Source organism: Solanum verrucosum, unplaced genomic scaffold, assembly GCF_900185275.1.
Source record: "Solanum verrucosum unplaced genomic scaffold, falcon-dt-bn FXZP01000238.1, whole genome shotgun sequence".
Classification (NCBI taxonomy): Eukaryota; Viridiplantae; Streptophyta; class Magnoliopsida; order Solanales; family Solanaceae; genus Solanum; species Solanum verrucosum.
In genome coordinates this window covers 3,504,965-3,523,554 of record NW_026020630.1, presented here as the reverse complement: position 1 = coordinate 3,523,554, position 18,590 = coordinate 3,504,965, and the positions used below count along the sequence as shown (strand labels likewise).

At 33.0% G+C, this 18,590-nt stretch overlaps 3 protein-coding genes across 3 annotated transcripts; 1 reads left to right on the top strand and 2 right to left on the bottom strand.

Annotated features, from left to right (window-relative positions):
- Window positions 1-2,473: 2,473 nt before the first annotated feature.
- LOC125811499 (60S ribosomal protein L39-3) lies at window positions 2,474-3,052 on the bottom strand. Its single transcript, XM_049491006.1, has 3 exons — window positions 2,980-3,052; window positions 2,791-2,894; window positions 2,474-2,691 (listed from the first exon to the last, which is right to left on the bottom strand). The coding sequence occupies exons 1-3, from the start codon at window positions 2,980-2,982 to the stop codon at window positions 2,643-2,645; spliced, it is 156 nt and encodes a 51-aa protein (XP_049346963.1). The 5' UTR covers window positions 2,983-3,052; the 3' UTR covers window positions 2,474-2,642.
- Window positions 3,053-3,766: 714 nt separating this feature from the next.
- Window positions 3,767-6,721, bottom strand: LOC125811497 (PHD finger-like domain-containing protein 5A). The gene is made up of 2 exons (XM_049491004.1): window positions 6,653-6,721; window positions 3,767-4,185 (listed from the first exon to the last, which is right to left on the bottom strand). The coding sequence occupies exon 2, from the start codon at window positions 4,160-4,162 to the stop codon at window positions 3,830-3,832; it is 333 nt and encodes a 110-aa protein (XP_049346961.1). The 5' UTR covers window positions 4,163-4,185; window positions 6,653-6,721; the 3' UTR covers window positions 3,767-3,829.
- Window positions 6,722-12,783: 6,062 nt separating this feature from the next.
- On the top strand, window positions 12,784-18,554 carry LOC125811479 (two-component response regulator ORR24-like). Its single transcript, XM_049490981.1, has 6 exons — window positions 12,784-13,116; window positions 14,159-14,311; window positions 14,487-14,879; window positions 14,988-15,064; window positions 15,647-16,927; window positions 18,250-18,554. The coding sequence occupies exons 1-6, from the start codon at window positions 12,969-12,971 to the stop codon at window positions 18,319-18,321; spliced, it is 2,124 nt and encodes a 707-aa protein (XP_049346938.1). The 5' UTR covers window positions 12,784-12,968; the 3' UTR covers window positions 18,322-18,554.
- The last annotated feature ends 36 nt before the right edge of the window (window positions 18,555-18,590 follow it).

Here is an 18,590-nt window from a genome sequence, read left to right as displayed (position 1 = left end):
TTTTATCTGAAACATGTGCAACTTATTAAATTCAAATTCAAATTATCTGAAACCTGAGCAACTTATTAAACTAAAAATTATCGGAGTACTTAAAATAAAATTCAACAGAAATTTTCAAAAAATTGTCATCAAACTCCGCTTGTCCTCACAATTACGTGGAGTCTATCCTAAACGGCTTGGATTTCACCATGATAGACTTCACTTAAATATTTTAAAAAGTTTTTGGGGTCTCAAAAATGCAAAATGCAAAATGATTATTATCGAAGCTTTCGATTAAGCCCTCTTCCCTCTCCTTATGTTAAGGAAAAAAGAATGCTGCTTGATTGAACGAATATTGGTTGAACCTTTCTAACTGACACCCCCCCTTCTTCCCAACCTCTGGCAGTATTGGTTGAACCTTTCTAACTGACCACCCCCCTTCTTCCCAACCTCTGGCAGTCAAAGCGACGTACTTCAATCTTTCCATTGATAGATGCATGCAGCTAGTAGGCGATAGGACTTAGGAGGATGTAAGCCCTAGCGGCAGCAATATATTACGAAGAATAGCGTAGGAAATATTAGAGGATCCATCCATAGTACGTTAATTTTTCAAAAAATTATCATCAGAGTACGTTAACTCTGATATCCGAATGTCGATAAATTTGAAAATCTAATTTTTCATTCGGACACAATTCCTTGGCCTCAACGTTGAAAAGGCTCAGCTTCAAAATCGTACACATGGAGCACTTCTGTCTCACTAGCATTTTCTACTACCCTTAAAAAGACAATAAAGTGTTTAATTTTAGATATAAATAGACTGCTATGAAGACACTGGTACACAGGCTTTACTGGTGTCAATGAAGGCCTTTCATCTGATTTATTGTTCATATGAAAAGAAATCCACAAACAAATGATGAAAAGTTGCATGAGCTTGTTACAAATTTAACCAATTGCTGTATACATCCATAATCCAGAATACGTTACAAGTATCATACAGTTCCCCCATCCCTCCATCACACAAGTGCAAATGGCAATTTACAAGCATCATACAGTTCCCCCATCCCTCCATCACACAAGTGCAAATGGCAATACCACTGTGCTAACACAGGCTGAAAACATGTGGCCAAGTCACGAGACCACTACAACCTATTTGATCAGAACAAGATTTACAGAATGCTCTGCATAGACCCTTAGAAGAGGCAATCACTTTGCCTTCAAACTCTTTGCAATATGACCAAAATAGACGGAGGGCTGGAACATCTATAAAGTCGCACAAAAGAACTATACTTGTCCACGCATTGCTAAGTCATTTCTACAACATGAAAGATATCCATCCTCTCATAATTTACACCACAGAACTATACTTGTCCATGGAATGCCATGTCAGTTCTACAAATGCATGTATCAAGTACCAGTAGAATACACTTGAAAAAAAATAGAAATGCCTCTAGCCGTGACAAGTGCTGGGAGCTCAATCTGATATAGAACACCTAAAACCTATTAATTAGCCAATGGCGCACTGATGGACGCCATTCTCACCCCGGTTTGCAGTCCATGTTTATGAATAATGGCAGTAAAGAACATTATTCTACATGCACATCCCACAGACACTGAAGTGCAGTAATCAGGGTGCCAGTAAATCCAGATCAGCAATCCTAACTAATCAAGATATCTTAGGACTCGAGAGATTCCCAAGTCACACTTCTGGTCAAATACACTTTCAACACCACTCAAATGGACTACAAGTACATAATATTAAGTTTAATCAATCATCCCAAAAGTATGTGCTAGGCCTCAAGGGTGTCACAATGACACAACAGCCAATGAAGAAGTCGCCTTGATAGGGAAATAAAAAAGCAAAGGATAAAATGCAATCTGGACCTTGACACCAAGTTGACAGTGGCAATATCAAAGGTATCGGTACTGGTGAGATCATGATTCTGACTATGACACAATAGCCGGAAAGAAGAGAAACACCCCTCTGATACAAGCTTAAAGCACATAACTTTATATGTTTATAACTCAAATCAACATGGTTTACAACTAACAACCTATAATAAGCAACATCATACAAGTTTATCTTACAACTATCACTCCAACAGATAAAGATGACAAGTTGGTGCATCAGTTGATAGTATGATCATACACCAGCTACCAGAAACGATCCCATAAAAATCCAAACCCCTAAGCAAATTATAGCCCTTTCAATAAAATTTTACATTCACTAGTCTGACTCAATGGTGAGATGTGAAAAGAACTTGAATTTTTTCTTTGTTTCAATTCTTGTCAATAGTTTTTCATACAGATGTGAAAAATTCCAGTGTTGAGCTAAGGGAGAGGAAAGATTTGACGGTCAGAAAAACCAAAAGCTAATTACTTCTGTGAAAAACATCAAATCAACACAAACACTCCCCAGCAAGTGCAAATCACAAACAGATAACTCAATGCATGAATGCAATAACAAAATACTACTGTTAACCAAAGATTAAACAGCTCAAATTAAACAGAACAACTTCATAATCAGTCATTAATATATAAATCTCTTCCAAAATTAAAAACACAATCTGTTTCCTCAGCAAATGAGCTCCTATTGAGCCAGAAACTAAAACATAATCCGAAATGTTTTTCCATAAAAAACTTAAATAAAACACGATTCTTCCACCTTAAAATCCTAGCTTGGTCCTACGCCAGTGCCTACGCTTAGCATTGTACCTAAAATACAAAAATGAAACTTCATTAGTAAAAATCAACATAAATCAGAACCAAAATCATATCACAATACTCCATTTAGCAATTAGTGAGTATGAATACCTGATTGTGTTATCAGTCCTCATACGGATCCAGTAAGGAATTGGCCTGTTCTGTCTCTGCTTCTTCGCTAGCTTCTTCTTAATCATGAATGACTTGTGAGAAGGCTAAACAAACATTGCAAACAAATCAGTTTAGCACACACGAGCTTACAATAAGTAGCAATTTTGAATACTTCGAATAGAAACTCACCATTTTTGCTGTTGGTGATTCCCGGCGCTAAAGCTCTGATGCTGATTGAAACCCTAAAGCACGAACAAAAACCCTAGTTTTGGTTCTATATAACAATGTAACACAAGGCCCACTATGTTGGTATTCTATTTGGGCCAACTTTTCGGGTGCTGATTATAGCACATGGCCCATTATTAGGCCTAAAAGTATAGTCCTTTAAAATTGAGCAACTTTCACATATAGCAAATATAAAAATCATAAAATGAGTCAACATTTATTCTAGTTTGTTCGAAATGTATTTTTAGACTATGATCTAAATTGTCCGTAAGTTGTAACAGAAATAAAAAGATGGTCATCTGCTATAGTACCTAAAGTGATTTATTTATGTAATTATTGCTACAGGTTCTTCAATGCATAAAACTTGGTTTCTTATTACATGGTTTGTATCTGTAGAAGTTATGTTGGACCTTCAAGAAGTTTGAAGATGGTGGAATATTGAATTCTCTGTTTATGTCATGTGTTGTTCTTAATGTAACTTTCCTACTACAAATACCATCAACTAGCTCCAACTAAAAGAACAAGAGTACAGAGAACAATCATGAGAGATAATAAACTGAAGTAAAACCTTCACAACCGATAGAGAAAAGATCGAACATTCGATTAACGTTGGCATTTTGTTGCATATCCTTGCCACAAAATGAAATTACAATGTGCTAAAGCTTGTGATACCAGTATGTAATACAGCAAGTTCCAAGGAAATATAGCGCAAAAGTTACATAGCCTATACTTGAATGCCTAACTTTGACACCATCATACTAGTACATAACTCCAGTAGTGAACTTCACCGAAGGGTGAAAGAGGTATCCGACTCTCATCTCTTCTTGAAACCATATTTTTTACGTTCATAAAACAGATCGGTCTTTGCACTACCAAGATTGACAATCTTTGGACAGCCATCCCTATCTTTCTCCTGCTGAGTACATTCCTTGCAATAGTAAGCATCAGAAATACCAACACCACCGCAGATGACACAACGGCCTTGAAAGGATCCATAGTTGCATTCATCACAAACTCGGACAAGTGTGCAAGGACGGACGTATGAATCACAAATCACACACTTCCCATCACATTTCTCACAAAGTCGACCGATAGCTATTCCTGGCTGCTTCCGGCACATGATCAAATCAGGATGATGCTTGGCCATATTTCTAGCAGTGACGTCTTAACCTGGAAAAGAAGAATTAAGCAAGAGTCATTAGCAGACAGCAGAAACGAGGCAAAACAATGAATTTCTAAGATCTATATGATTATGTTTATTGTAGCAGAAAGCATAGTAAGAGATATAAATGGGACAAGAAGTAGAAAACAGCAACTAAATCATTCTGATTGATAAAATAATAAGTTAAAACTTTATCATGTCTGTCAAGAAGCAAAAAATAATAGAATTCTATAAAGAGATAAATATTATCACCCTAGTATTATAACATATCATGTTACCATTTGCTAGGCCCTACAGATAGAAGAAAATGAACGAAATAGCATCAGTTACAGAAATGTCCAAAACCGATCATGTCTGCCAAGAAGCAAAAAGAACAGAATTCTATAAAAAGATAGATATCATCCTCCTAATGTTAACATATCCTGCTACCATTTGTGATGCCCTACAGATAAGGAAAATGAAGAAAATACCATCAGTTACAGAGTTCTCCAAAACAACTTTGATTCATCAGCTTTGACACTAACTAGATAGAGATGAACTCGCTCTATCCCTACCCCTTTAGCTCCTGTACTTTTCTCCTGATAAAGATTTGTCAAACATTATGGACAATGGTATGGACCATGGGAAAAATTGAGTTCCACAAAGTATTTTCTTTTATATTTTATTTTGTGAAGGGGAAGATAAAGGGTGCAGGCAATATTCAATCAACTTTTTGGTTCTTAAATTTAAGATTGTCTCGACCCATCAACAGGAAAAAAAAAATTGGACCCTCACGGAGATTTTCCCAAGAAAAATCCTCTTCATTAAAGTAATGCAATTGCTGGTGAGTGGTGACACTATGCACTTTGCAAACACAAACAGCTTTATACACCTCTAATTCTAATTTCTACAGAGAGTATCAATGATATCTACGTCAACACACAGAAATTAATATGGTTAAACCAGTTGGTTATTTCATGGTTTGTTAAGATACAATCTTTACAAAGACGGAGTTAAGAACTTGCAGAGATCTTAGCTTCACTATCCTACATTTCATTTTATTTATTTTTGAACAGGTAACATTTACTATCCTACATTTCATTTTGCAAGCAGAAACTGATGACTAGCAGAATACCACAAACTACAAAGGTGCAGAAAAGCAAGAAGTTGGAGTGCTTTTGAGTTGTGAACCTACTTCAACTCATTTCATACAGTCGGAATTTTAGAAAATCGCTTTCTTTTTAATGAATAAACTACAGCCTTCTAGTCCACAAGATAAGTCGGAATTGCACTAGTCTCATTGGTTAAATCTTCTCAATTTTGAACACCTATAAAAGCATCCTCTTGCCCGATTCCTTTTTCCTTGAACAGGCTATAAGAGCCCTTTGCTTGCATATTGTCTAAGAAGATCTTGATCATTATTAAATGTATGCAATCATTAAACTTAAATAAGTTGCTCAATAAGGTGAAGACTGGGTTTAGATCCTAACAAAAGGCAATTTCTTCCTATCCATCGAAGTTCTGTAAGCTGAGTTACCTAATATCTATACTAGTTGGAGGTAGCTAGTACGGGAAAACTAGCCAAAACTGACAACTATCAAGAAGAACGAAGTAAAAAAAATCAAACTTTAAGCATTACTAAGTTACTACTCCTATCACTTATCAAGAAACACTCGAGTTCGATATCTAGCAAACACAGTGATCATCATGTGAATGACTCTATAAGCATCTTTCTTTCTTTCTTTGTTAATATATAAATTAAATGCTTTTACTATTTACAATTGAGGTTAACAGGGATGTCCTTATTTCATGATCAAGTTATTTCTGCTACTGCAACAAAAGCAAATTGGTATAATACTGTGAACTCAATTACTTACATCTAAACCTAAAACTAAAGAAGAGTCAGAAAAAATATTTATTTTCAACATAAAACATAACAAAACATATTAAAAATGAAAATTATTCCCCCCCCCCCCCTCGTAAAACAATCTCCTACTAACCTACTATTAAATAGACTAATCCTACCAATACAAAATTAAGTGATTTTCTGAATTCAAACACAATATCAAACAAAAGTAACTACTAACAACAGTGAACTTTAACCAATACTAATTCGTTCAAATTCCTACACGAAACAACCTCAATATCAAACAAAACACGATTTAAGTAGCAATTAACAACAGCAAAAATTCAACAAAAACGAAATTAAGTAATTAGCTAAATTCAAACACAAAACAGACAGAATATCAAACAAAACACGATTCAAGTACTATTAACAACAGCAACTTTAACCAATACTAATTCGTTGAATTCCTACTCAAAACAATCTCAATATCAAATAAAACACGATCAAAATAGCTATTAACAACATCAAAAATTCAACAAAAACGAAATTAAATAATTAGCAAAATTCAAACACATAACAAATGCAATATCAAACAAAAAACATGATTAAACTAGAAATTAATAAAAATGTGAAGAGGATGTAACGTAAACCTGAATCGATGAGCGAAGTTTCTGGAACCGAAAGCCGCAGGGGTTTAGCTGCAGAGAAATGACTCGAGAAATATTGAAGATGACCCGAAAAAATATTGAGACCGGTCTATTTATATAATATGGGCCAGAGGCGGTGCGGCCCACTGGAGTTTCACAATTGGGCTACTTTCTCATGGGCCTTATTGGGATGATTTGCACAAAATGAAATATAACTTTTTCTTTTTAAGTTTAATGGGAAAAAAAGTGAATGGTAAAGTTACGCTGGTATCGGTAATGTAAGTCATGACAAATTGATATGACATGAATATGTTCAACATAGTGAGTAGTGGTGTACAATTCAAACCATAAAGCCAAATCAAAACGATGATGGAAAAAAAATAATCGTTCTTTTAGTTGACAGAATGATATGACTTAATAATGGAGTAGTATATTCATTTTAGTTGACTTAATGAATTTCTTACTAATCATATTGAATTGTTATGATTTTAAAATTACAAATAAACAAATATGTGACATGTAAAACATGTATGATTCATCTTAAATATTTAATCTAATTATCTAGACCATCATGCTTTCAACACACAAAGGAGAGAAAAATGTATTTTCAAGTATGACAGGTGAAATAGATTTATTTAAAGAATTATCTTCTTAAATATCATGAGAGAATAAATGTATTTGAATAATTATTATATTTAATTTTAAATATGTTTAACTTAATATATTATTCTCCCAAATTATATCAAATTGTCATGCATAATCGTAAAAGACACCGACTTATATTGCAAAAGCATATATATTGAAACTTGAAAGTATAAATTGAGTTTACAGGCGATAAATTCATCACATATATTAAAAATATATTTGTCATAAAGAATTTGTACGTATCATGTTACTTCAAATATACATATCTATAAAAAGTGAAATAACACACAAAAGTACAAAACTATATATGATAATAAAAATATTCGACAATTTACACCTGAAGAATTTTTTGAGTTTCCATATTAAATGGGATCTGTTTCAATCTATCAATTGTACACATGTCTACAGACTACAATAATAAAATAAAAAATAAAAGGTACTTGTTGAAGTATCAAACAAGATCATTTGAACTGTCATATTATTGTTATAAAAATATAATTTAGAACTAGTCTGTTACAGCTAGTACTAGATTTGAATAAATATTAAAAAAATTATTGAGTTTATAGTTTTTATTCAATGAACATTCATTAAATTTTGTAAACAAAAAAACTATGTAAGAAGCTGCATTAATTACATACTAATTTCAGAAAAATGATGGGTTAAATCACATTTTTGAAACGTAATTTGTAATTATTTTTTTTAAAACATAACTTATTTATGTAGTCAGAGAGTGCAATTTATAAGTGCTTACTTGAAATACAATTACAAACTGAGTTTTTAGAAATATAAATTTACTAGTCATATTTCATAAATGCGATCGCCGATCTATTATTATTTTTTAGTTAAATTAAATGACGCGCACTTCTCATATATATATATATATATATATATATCATAATTTTTAAATTTATAACACTTACAAAAATTTCCTATCAAAATTGTAAATATGCATGTCTGACCAACAAAAAAAAAGTAAATGTGTATGAATATTATAGATTAATGTTCATGCTAAAACTGGTTAAATAATAATTTTAACAATTGTTTTTACACTGTCATTCACAACATACCAAATTATGTCTCTAATGAAGGTTTGAATTTTTTCCTAATAATTACATAATGAGGATTGATTAAGTTAATGTTGATATAATGAATTTGATTCTCAAATTAATTGGTGGCACATGGTTGACCAATATGATATTATTAAATTATTTAATTAAAAGTTCATTGTGCCATATAGTTTTTAAAAAATAAAATAAAAAGTTACTACCTCTAGTGAGTGCTTAACCTTTTATGCAACTTTTACTTCGGTAAATTGTTTAGATAAATATTCCTTTAATTAATTTTACTGTCACTAATAACCTCTGGCACAAAATAACAAAAAGTTTTGTCACTAATTTTATTTAATGATAAATTATTCAACCAAAAAAGGAAAATAATGAATTATAAAGGGCCAGCTATGAAGTATTTAGCAACACGTTAACAATAAATTTTATAACTTAATTTCTATATAAAAGAAAAAATTGTTGCGTACGTTTTTTTTTATATTAACTTTATTCTTGACCACAAAGAAAAATAAAATAATAGTCAATTTAGATAGATTCAATGTATCTAAGATTTATGCAACATAGACAAGTAAATGATTTTATGCCTTAAAAATTATGAAAATAAATCAATAAGACATTCTATATAAGACTTATCGTCATCTTTTACATAATATTATATTTTGTAACCAAAGAAAAAAAAAATTAGAACTTATATAGACTGATCGGAAGGAAAATAAAATTAAAATAGTTAACAATACAACCAAAATCATTGAAGGGAGAAATCTAACACTATTCAAAACAAAACTTAATTAATTCGAATCGATCAGTTAAACAAACATAGATTATAATTTGTGATTAACTAATTCGTTTCTACAACAGTTCATAGTTTTATTTTTATCTATAAAGTTATTGTCAAGTATGTTTAGGAAGAGTAATAATTCATATTTTGCGAGATCATTTTAAAAATATTGTGTTGATAGTTTGTGCCTAATTTAATTAACATTTTCAATGAAATTTGAGCACAGAACTAAACTCATTATTTAAGTAAAAGGATATATGGGAAAATTCATCATTCTTGAATTTGGAAAGCTACCAAAAATAACTTTATATGAATTTCTCAATCATAAAACAAAGATACAATCACTAATCACTAAAAGCAGCTATAAAACATTATATTGTATTATATTATTAAATGGGAGAAGCATTGAAAACACCTAGAAGCGCAAATTATTAGTTTCATTTCCGAATCATTGACAACCTTAAAATTACCATCTACTTGACTAATTAAACTTAGATACGTCTCATATATGTCATATAACATAGTAAGTATAGTCTCAAACTCTTGCGGGAACATTGGGTTCTTAATAGAAAGTCGAGATAAGTGTTGAAAATAACCCTAAACTTGGCGCGAATTTAGGAATGTATTTCACTCATGTTACAAGATCGATGGTGCATATAAGTTTAATTAATCAAGTAAAAAAATAATTTAAAACTGTCAATAATTCAAGTGTAAAGCTAATACAAATTCATATCAAATTTAAAGATGTTTTCAATACTTCTCCCATTAAATAGAATGAATGAAGAGTCAAATTGTTGTCAATAAAAATCTTCCCATGTGATCATTGTGCTAACAGTGTGTGGAAAATGGTTGTAGCATTTCACTCAATATTCAATACTTACAAATTTGATAAATTTATATTTGTGTCAAAAAATATTTTATTGGGACAAAGCATTAATGATTTGGTTCTCAAGGCTTTGAAGTCAAGACTTTTTAACTAGTAGCGATTGAGAGTATTCTTTTCGAGTTGCTTATGGAATGGATTGGGTGGATAATTATGTTAAATAATTTGACTTATCAAATTGATTAGGTGGATAATTACGTTTAACGGTATGATTTATCAGATATCGACTTTAAAATATACTAATCTGTTAATTATTCAATAAAATATTGATTGATTCAGGGTCAGATTAGTAATTATCGGATGATTGTATATTTGTATTTGCTCAAACATAAGTGATCCCTTCTTTCACTTTCACTCCCATCAATATATTTAATTTCCCATCAAATAAAATAATTTTTTCAATACTACTTGAGCTAGTAATTCTGTAATTAAATCACAATAAAAAATATATGAAAATTTAAATTTTGAGGATGCGTGCATATAAGTATTTATTTAACAAATATTCATGTGTTCAACAACTTATTATTTCAATACTAAATAGGGCTTTTAGAGTTGATAATATGTACTTCCTATACATACTTTAAAAAAAGGGAAAATGATTCGAAATATATTTGAATTTTGATCGAAATTGCTGTAACAATACCAAATTTTGAGCAGGACATATTACCCCATACACTATTTAATAGTGTATTTTAAAGATATATATGTGCCCATAATGATGCAATATTTATGACGTTCACGTGAGCACATATATACCTTTAAAATACACTATTAAATAGTGTAGGGATAAAATGTCATTTTCCAAAATTTGGAATTGTTACAACAATTTCAATCAAAATTCAGATATATTTCAGACTTTTTTCCTTTTAAAAAATATAAGTATGATAATTCTTAACAGGTCAACTAATTGCCCAATAAAAAATTTGAGTAATTCACTCCGCAACGATAAATTGTTAACTAGTATAAAATTTTAATCTATTCACCAACCAATAATTCGATAATTAATATCAATAAACCAATTTTACAATTAATTTATAGTTATGGTTCGATTTTGAAAATTCTTAATTCTTTCATCTAAACATACCATAGAAATTTGTGTTTCTTTTTTTTTTTTTTCAAAAAGGAAAAATTGCCAATCATTTAATTTCGTTTGTAGACCCCTATTTTCTCATGAAATAATAATGCTGTAACTAATTAATGGGTGACAACTCATATAATTAATTAATCAATTAATTTATTAATTAATGTGAAGTCAATTCCTTAAAAAGTTGCAAAAAATAAAACCTTAAATCACGCAAATCAAAGAAACTAATGAAATGAAAGTTGTAAAACACAACTACAAAAGGAAAATATCATTAGCATTCAAGTACTAAATCATTATTATTAATTAGAAAATATTTCTTCATGAATTTCCCATTCTGTTAAAGTTTTAGTACTTTTTTAGATTTTAAAAAAAGTCCTAAACAATAACTTTATTGTATAAATCATACATTTTCAAGTCAACCATCTCACTTTCTATTGTTCTTTAATTGTGTTTTTACTTTGCAATGTTTCTAGATTAGATAAATCCAAGTAAGATCCAAAAAACTTAAGCATATAACCAATTAAATAAGATTTTTTTTCTTAATTTTTCATCCCTAGTCAGAAGTCGATTAAATTTGAATTTGCGTAAAAAAAGATCTTATATTAAAGATAAAGCGATATCTAACAAAAATGTCTGAAGTCTAACTAAATTTCAATTCACACCTCACACTCAAAAATCCATCATTAATACCTTGTTTGGATGGTTGTTACCCACAATATTGTATTGTAATTTAAAATATCATATTCGTTTTGATTGTTACTTGTTATTTAATAATCTTATTTTATTTATCACCCGGCCTTTATATAGTAGTTCTACTTGTACTATATTGTACTAACGACAGATAATGATACAATCTCTCCAAATGTCACATTCATTAAAACAATAAAATACGATATATTATAATAGTTCTACATTTATCCTACTTTTCTGGTAGAGTTATCATTCAAATTGTTGACGTGTAACATTATGTAATAACATATAATGATACAATCTATCCAAACGTTATATTCATTCAAACAATACAATACAATACAATACAGTACGATACGTTATGGACGGAGTGTAAGAGGTAAAGTGGTCAAGATTAGTTTGGACACTGAATATCCAAAATGGAAGGCTAAGATTTCTTGAAATGTGAATAATGTAGATGAAGATGAGTCACATGTGATAACTTCTAAAAAGCCTACAAAAAGCTCAGTTCCAAATAAGCATGCTTCTGGTTCCCATATATGAGTTAAAAAAAGAGAGTAAAGTTGGAAAAAAAAAGCTTCACAGAAGACTAAAATATATATTCACTCAACTGGCAACTGCATAAAACATAGTAATAGCTTTATGTCCATATATAACATTAGCACAAATGGAAAAAAAATCATTTTTTTATTATTACCAATGACTTTTTGTGATAAGAAGAGAGTATAGGGGTGGGGGGGTGGGTAGAAAAAAGCAAAAGACAAACACAGAGAAAAAGTTGAGGTCTTGATGGTGAAGAAGAGTTTAGGGGGTGGGGTTGTGTTGTAATGACTTAAAAAAAGTTGTATGATTTGGAGTATTGTTGAGTTGAAAACCATTCACTTTGTTCTGGCCAATCACCATCATTACTTACTATAACTCCAAGTTCCAATCTTGTCTCTTTTTTTCTTTTCTTTTTATCTCTTTCTCTCTAAAGATCCCCTCTTTTTGTTTTTCTTCTTGTTGTTCATCAGTTGTTTGATTTATTCAAAGTGTTTTCTTATTTGGGGTTTTCAGAAAGATTCTTGAAAAGTGACCCTTTTGTGGTTTTGTGCTAAAGTTGTAATCTTTTTCTTCAGATTCTGTTTGGGTGGTCTTTTTTCTCTTGTGGGGTTGTTTAATTTGTGGTTCTTGAAATGACTGTGGAGGAAATTAGAGGAAATATGGGTGGTGAAAGGGAAAACTATGATAATTTTCCAGTTGGTATGAAGGTTCTTGCTGTTGATGATGACCCAATTTGTTTGAAGTTGTTGGATGGACTACTTAGGAAATGCCAGTATCACGGTATTTATGCTTTTTTCTATGTTTTTGCTTAAAGATTTCATTTTTTTGGTTTATCAATTTGGAGTAGTTGGTAAATTTATTGAATTGATTCAGTTTGATGCTATTTGCAATTTCTGCTGTTTGGGAAGTTGTTTTCTGTTCCATTCTGAAAAAAAAATCATAACTTTGTACTGATTCAGACTTTTATAAGGAGAAGTTTAGATCTTCAACTCCCAGAAAAAAAAGGTTTAGAATTTGTTTTTCATAGTTCCAAGATTTTTCATGTTTCTCAATTGCTGTTAATTTTGCTTTTTCTCTTCATGCATGGTTCATGTTCCTTTTAAATTGGATTGTTGCTTTTCAACAATGAAAGTCAACAGCTATATATGCTGTGTAATCTCACAAGTGGGGTCTCAGAGGGTAGAGTGGACGCATACCTTACTCCTACCTCGTGGAGGCCGAGAGGCTGTTTCGGAAAGACCCTGTGGTCTTTTTCAACCATGGAAGTCATATATAAAAAAAGGAATCTTGAAGTTCTTTTGATTTGATTTTGGCCTTTTCAACTTGACTGTGCAGTTGAGCTTAAATGGATAGCTGTCTCCCACTTGTTTGGGATTGAGGCGCAGTTGTTGTGTACAGCTTAACTGTGAAGTATAATCAAGTCGAAATTCTCCATTTTTGTACTCTCGTTTTGGATAGTCTGGTTTGAAGCCTAGTTTTTCTCTGAGAATTTCATGACAGCTTTGGTGTGTGTGTGTGTGCGCACCTTATTTTTCAGTTCTATTTAGTTTAGTATGATGATTATATGATGTGGACTTAAATGAATAAGTGAGATTAATATAGTCGACCCCAACTTGTTTGGGACTGAGGCGTAGTTTTTGTTGTTATTCATGACAGCTTTGGAGTTCAACTATGTGTATCATTGTAAATTTATTTGGAGATTTGGAACTTCCTAACTTGAATTCCTTCATTTATTTTCGGTTCTTTCCATCTGACTGAAATGTTGTTGTTTCCCAATCAAAATTGAAATTGCATTTTCTGAAAATGGTCTGTTGTTTTACAGTAACTACGACGAGTCAAGCAAGAACGGCGTTGAAGATGTTGAGGGAAAACAAAGATAGATTTGACTTGGTGATTAGTGATGTCCACATGCCTGATATGGATGGCTTTAAACTTCTGGAGCTTGTTGGTCTCGAGATGGATCTTCCAGTCATAAGTATAAATACCTTCATTTATCTTAATTTTATATCTGTCCTTGATGTTCTTTTCCCTTGGCTGCCGTTAGATAAAATATTCTTGCATCAAGAATTGAAGATCTTTTAATTTGCTTATATCAAAGTAATCCGTTAAAGTTTGTTTCGTTTCTTGACCATTGACCTTTTCTTGTCCAGTGTTGTCAGCAAACAGTGATAGCAAACTTGTAATGAAGGGAATAACTCACGGTGCTTGTGACTATTTGGTGAAACCTGTCCGGCTTGAGGAGCTAAAGAATATATGGCAACATGTAATAAGGAAAAAGAAAGTTGAGCCTAAGAAGCAAAACAAGTCTGATGATCAAGACAAGGCTCACCAGGGAGGCGGAGAAGGTGAAAGAGGATCACAGCTTTCAGGTAATGCAGATCAAAACGGGAAGGTTAACAAGAAAAGGAAGGATGAAGAATATGAAAGCGATGAAAATGGAAATGACGATGAAGATCCTGGAACTCAGAAGAAACCTCGTGTTGTTTGGGCTATAGAGCTTCACAAGAAGTTTGTTACAGCAGTTCATCAGTTAGGCCTTGAAAGTGAGTATTTTAGCATTAATGTGGTTATATCTTAGATTCTTCGTCTATTTTTTTTTATGTATGTTCCCCTATTAATGGACTTATTTCTCAATAACGTTTCTGATGCAGAAGCTGTGCCTAAGAGGATTCTTGATCTGATGAATGTTGAAGGACTTACAAGAGAGAATGTGGCGAGCCATCTCCAGGCATTATTCTCTCTTTGTTCTTTATAATTCCCTATGTTTGCATTTGAGTCCCGTTTCTTTATATTTTACAAAATTAGGGGTTTTTGGCTAGACCTTTTTTGAGATGTGAAAATGGATGAGGTGACTGTTAAAAGAATGTACCAAGAATAGGAAGAATCATATACCCTTGCTACATCTTAGGAAAAATAAATTTCTTGCTATGTTTTCACAAATGTTATTTAGCTCATTCGAACATTTCATGTTTAAATATGCATGTGGATATATAATGAAGGGAAACAATACAGATCTTAAGCTAGATTGTTTCCTCCAATATTGTCTTAACGATTACAAAGGTGTTCCAGATCTGTTTTGATATGCTTTTCCTTGAGCCGAGGGTCTATCGGAAACAGCCTCTCTACCTCCCAAGGTTGGGGTAAGGCCTGCTTATTCTCTACCCTCCTCAAACTCCACTTGTGGGATCAGGTTTGTTGTTGTTACAAAGGTGTTGCAGGAGTTGTCTGTGCTTCGGCCTTCGTGTCCTGTACTTTTGAGTAAAAGCACAAAGGTATAAAAATTTAATTTGTCTTTCGTTCTGTGCCACAGAAGTATAGGCTCTTCTTGAAAAGGATCAATGCGGCAGATGCCCAGCAAGCCAACTTGGCTGCCACTGCATTAGGGGGTAAAGATTCTGCGTACATGCGAATGGGTTCACTGGATGGGCTTGGTGGTTTTCGAACGTTGGCTGGATCAGGAAGGTTCGGTCAGGCTAGCTTATCATCATCATATGCATCAGGAGGCATGCTTGGCAGACTAAATAGTCCTTCTGGTGTAAGCCTTCACAATCTAGCATCTTCACCTATGCTCCAACCTAATCATGGTCAAAATTTGAGTAACAACTCCATCAATGCCTTGATGAAATTTAATGCAAATGTTCCACCTGCAAGCCAGAATGCTAATTTGTTCCAAGGGATTCCTGCATCGTTGGAGCTTGATCAACTGCAGCAGAGTAAGTGTGCCACACGCATAGGAGAGTTGAATCATTTGGATGAGTCAGGACTGCATACAGCGGCCAGTACATTCATGAACTCTAGATTGGTTGGTAGCGCAAACAGCTCTATGCCCAATGTATCAAATAATCCTATTTTGCTTCAAGTGAATTCCCAGCAACCACTGACGGGGACGGGATTTGGAAATCAGACTGCTCTCAACATAGCCTCTTTTAGCTCTGAGGCCTTCAATACTGGTGTAAGTGGTTCTTCCAATTTTCTGGACCATGATAGATATAATGAGAATTGGCAAACTTCTCTCCAGCCTCTGAAGTTCCAGTCAACCTCCTTTCCGTTAAATGAACCTTTCAGCAACAGCCATTTGCCTCAAGACAGAGTACGAGACAATGATACTTCAACTGGCCCTCTTTTGCAGAACAACCCTGTTGATTTTTCAACCTCTGCCATAGTTTCCGTACCTTTCGAGGCTTCAAGAGGAGAAACACAATGCCGTGAAAGTTTAGGGGGTGCTGTTCAGATTATGAACCAAGCAACCTGCCAACGGTGGCCAGATCAGAACCAACATTATTCCCACAATTCAAACAGTATTTTTGGTAACATGAGCTCTCAAGTTTCTAGCAATGGTGGAATGGCCTCTTTACCTCATCCTATGGACCAAAACAATGATATGTTCTGCACAAGGGTGGAGACTTCTTTGACCGGCAGATCAAATGGAGGTTCTTCAATGCACATACACAATCGTGAAAGTGAAAAATTAACTCATGACTCGAGGACAAAGACAAATGAAGACTACCTCTTTCAGACAACAAAGCAACAAGTTGGTTTTCTTCCTCAGGGCTATGGCTCCCTTGATGATCTTATGGGTGAAATGAAACGGGTAAGCTAACCTCTTTTGGTCTTTGTCTTATTTATGAAGCTTTTATTCTGAAGTTTAGTCATAGATTCAAACGAGGTGTGCGCAAGCTGGCCTAGGCAGCACACCTTTTTTTTAAAAAAAAGAAGCATTTTGAGACCTGAACAGCAGCTGAGCGTACTACTTTTTTAAATACTTGACCTGAGTTCGCGGTCTCTGGTGTGGTGATAGATTAGATAAGTTTTCTTGAAGAAAGGATGCTTACTTAACTTGGTGTTCTTTTTAGCGTAGATAAATATCTGTTTATAAGTTTTTTTGTTTTTAAAAATATTTCTGTTTATATGACATTGAGAGTGATTTAAGTTATACCCGGTATTACCTTGTAACCAACACCGATAGAGATTAGAGGGTTACAAACCACCCTGCACACTCTCTACTGCCACCACAAAGAGGAGTAAAAACCACCATTAAATGGCATTGTCGGTTGTCTTCTACTGTGGCAACTTGGACTTGGAGCACCTTTTATTGCCAGAGTTAGTTAATCACTCGAGGAACTTTATGTCTTGGATGCAAACTAGTGAGGTTTATTGTCTTCACGTATTTATGAGTCAACTTATAGGAATTCTCCATAAAATCGACCTTTAATAATGAAAAGTAACTTAACAAGCTACTAACAGTTCGAGCTATGCCTTCTAGGGTGTGCTCTAGAGGCAATTTCTGCTTTCATGAGGGAAGACGAAAGCTTTTCCACTAAACAGAAATATGTTTTCGAGCTTCACTGTGCCTGTCTGAGAAATAGTTTATTTGGTCTACTGAAATATGTTTATACTAACAAAAGAAGACGAAAATGAGTTACAGGTAGGTCTGATCCTAATGTTTCTTTTAGTTTGTACGAATCGATCAATATCAACACCTAATGCATCTATTGATGCCTTCAACTTTTAAAAGCTCATTGTTTTATGCATCTCTTTTCAGTTGAATAATTCTATGTTAGATTCAACTTCTTAGTTTGTTAGTCCCCTTTGCTTTTACAAGCACGGATTTTGAATACTCTCGGTTATTTCTTCTCAAAGATTAACGGTCATTATTATGTCGGTTTGTTGTGGATTGATTTCTCAAATGGTCACTCAACTCTCAGCTAATAATCTGTGAAATCAAGTCGTTTGTTGCTGTCTAACTATGTTGCTAAAACTCTCAAAAAATGTTGTCACAACCGTGTTGGATCCTCCAAAATGCACTTTTGGAAGATCTGACAAGCATCCATTGACATCTTCGTAGAGTCTGAGTAACATAGCTTAGACATTGGCGTGTTAACATACTAAATGATTTTGTTTGAAAAAATGCAGGATCAAGATGGAGCCATGTTAGAAGGAGGAGAATTCGGATTTGATGCTTATTCACTTGGTTCAGGTTTATGAGGTTTTTGTAACTAGCAAGTTAGGAAGGAGAGGATCTAGTGATATAGCAAAATGTTATTTGCTCATTTAAGAGTCTCTTAACAATATATGCATACTATGCCTTTTTTTTCATTGTTCTTTTCCAGTCCGGGAACGTTGTTATCGATCGTAGAAAACTCTTAAATGCTAATTACTTGTTGCTTTTAAAGGGCCGGTTCTGTGAGTTCAACTGAATCATTTGCATTCGTCTCCAACTTTGTATATATATATATATGCGGATTCTTTTGAAA

Coding starts and splice junctions, on each gene's coding strand:
- LOC125811499 (XM_049491006.1), bottom strand. Junction 2,692..2,790: donor AGGACTGATAACACAATCAG/GTATTCATACTC, acceptor TTTGTATTTTAG/GTACAATGCTAAGCGTAGGC.
- LOC125811497 (XM_049491004.1), bottom strand. CDS start 4,162: ATGGCCAAGCATCATCCTGATTTGATCATGTGCCGGAAGCAGCCAGGA.
- LOC125811479 (XM_049490981.1), top strand. CDS start 12,969: ATGACTGTGGAGGAAATTAGAGGAAATATGGGTGGTGAAAGGGAAAAC. Junction 14,312..14,486: donor GATGGATCTTCCAGTCATAA/GTATAAATACCT, acceptor TTTCTTGTCCAG/TGTTGTCAGCAAACAGTGAT. Junction 16,928..18,249: donor TTATGGGTGAAATGAAACGG/GTAAGCTAACCT, acceptor GAAAAAATGCAG/GATCAAGATGGAGCCATGTT.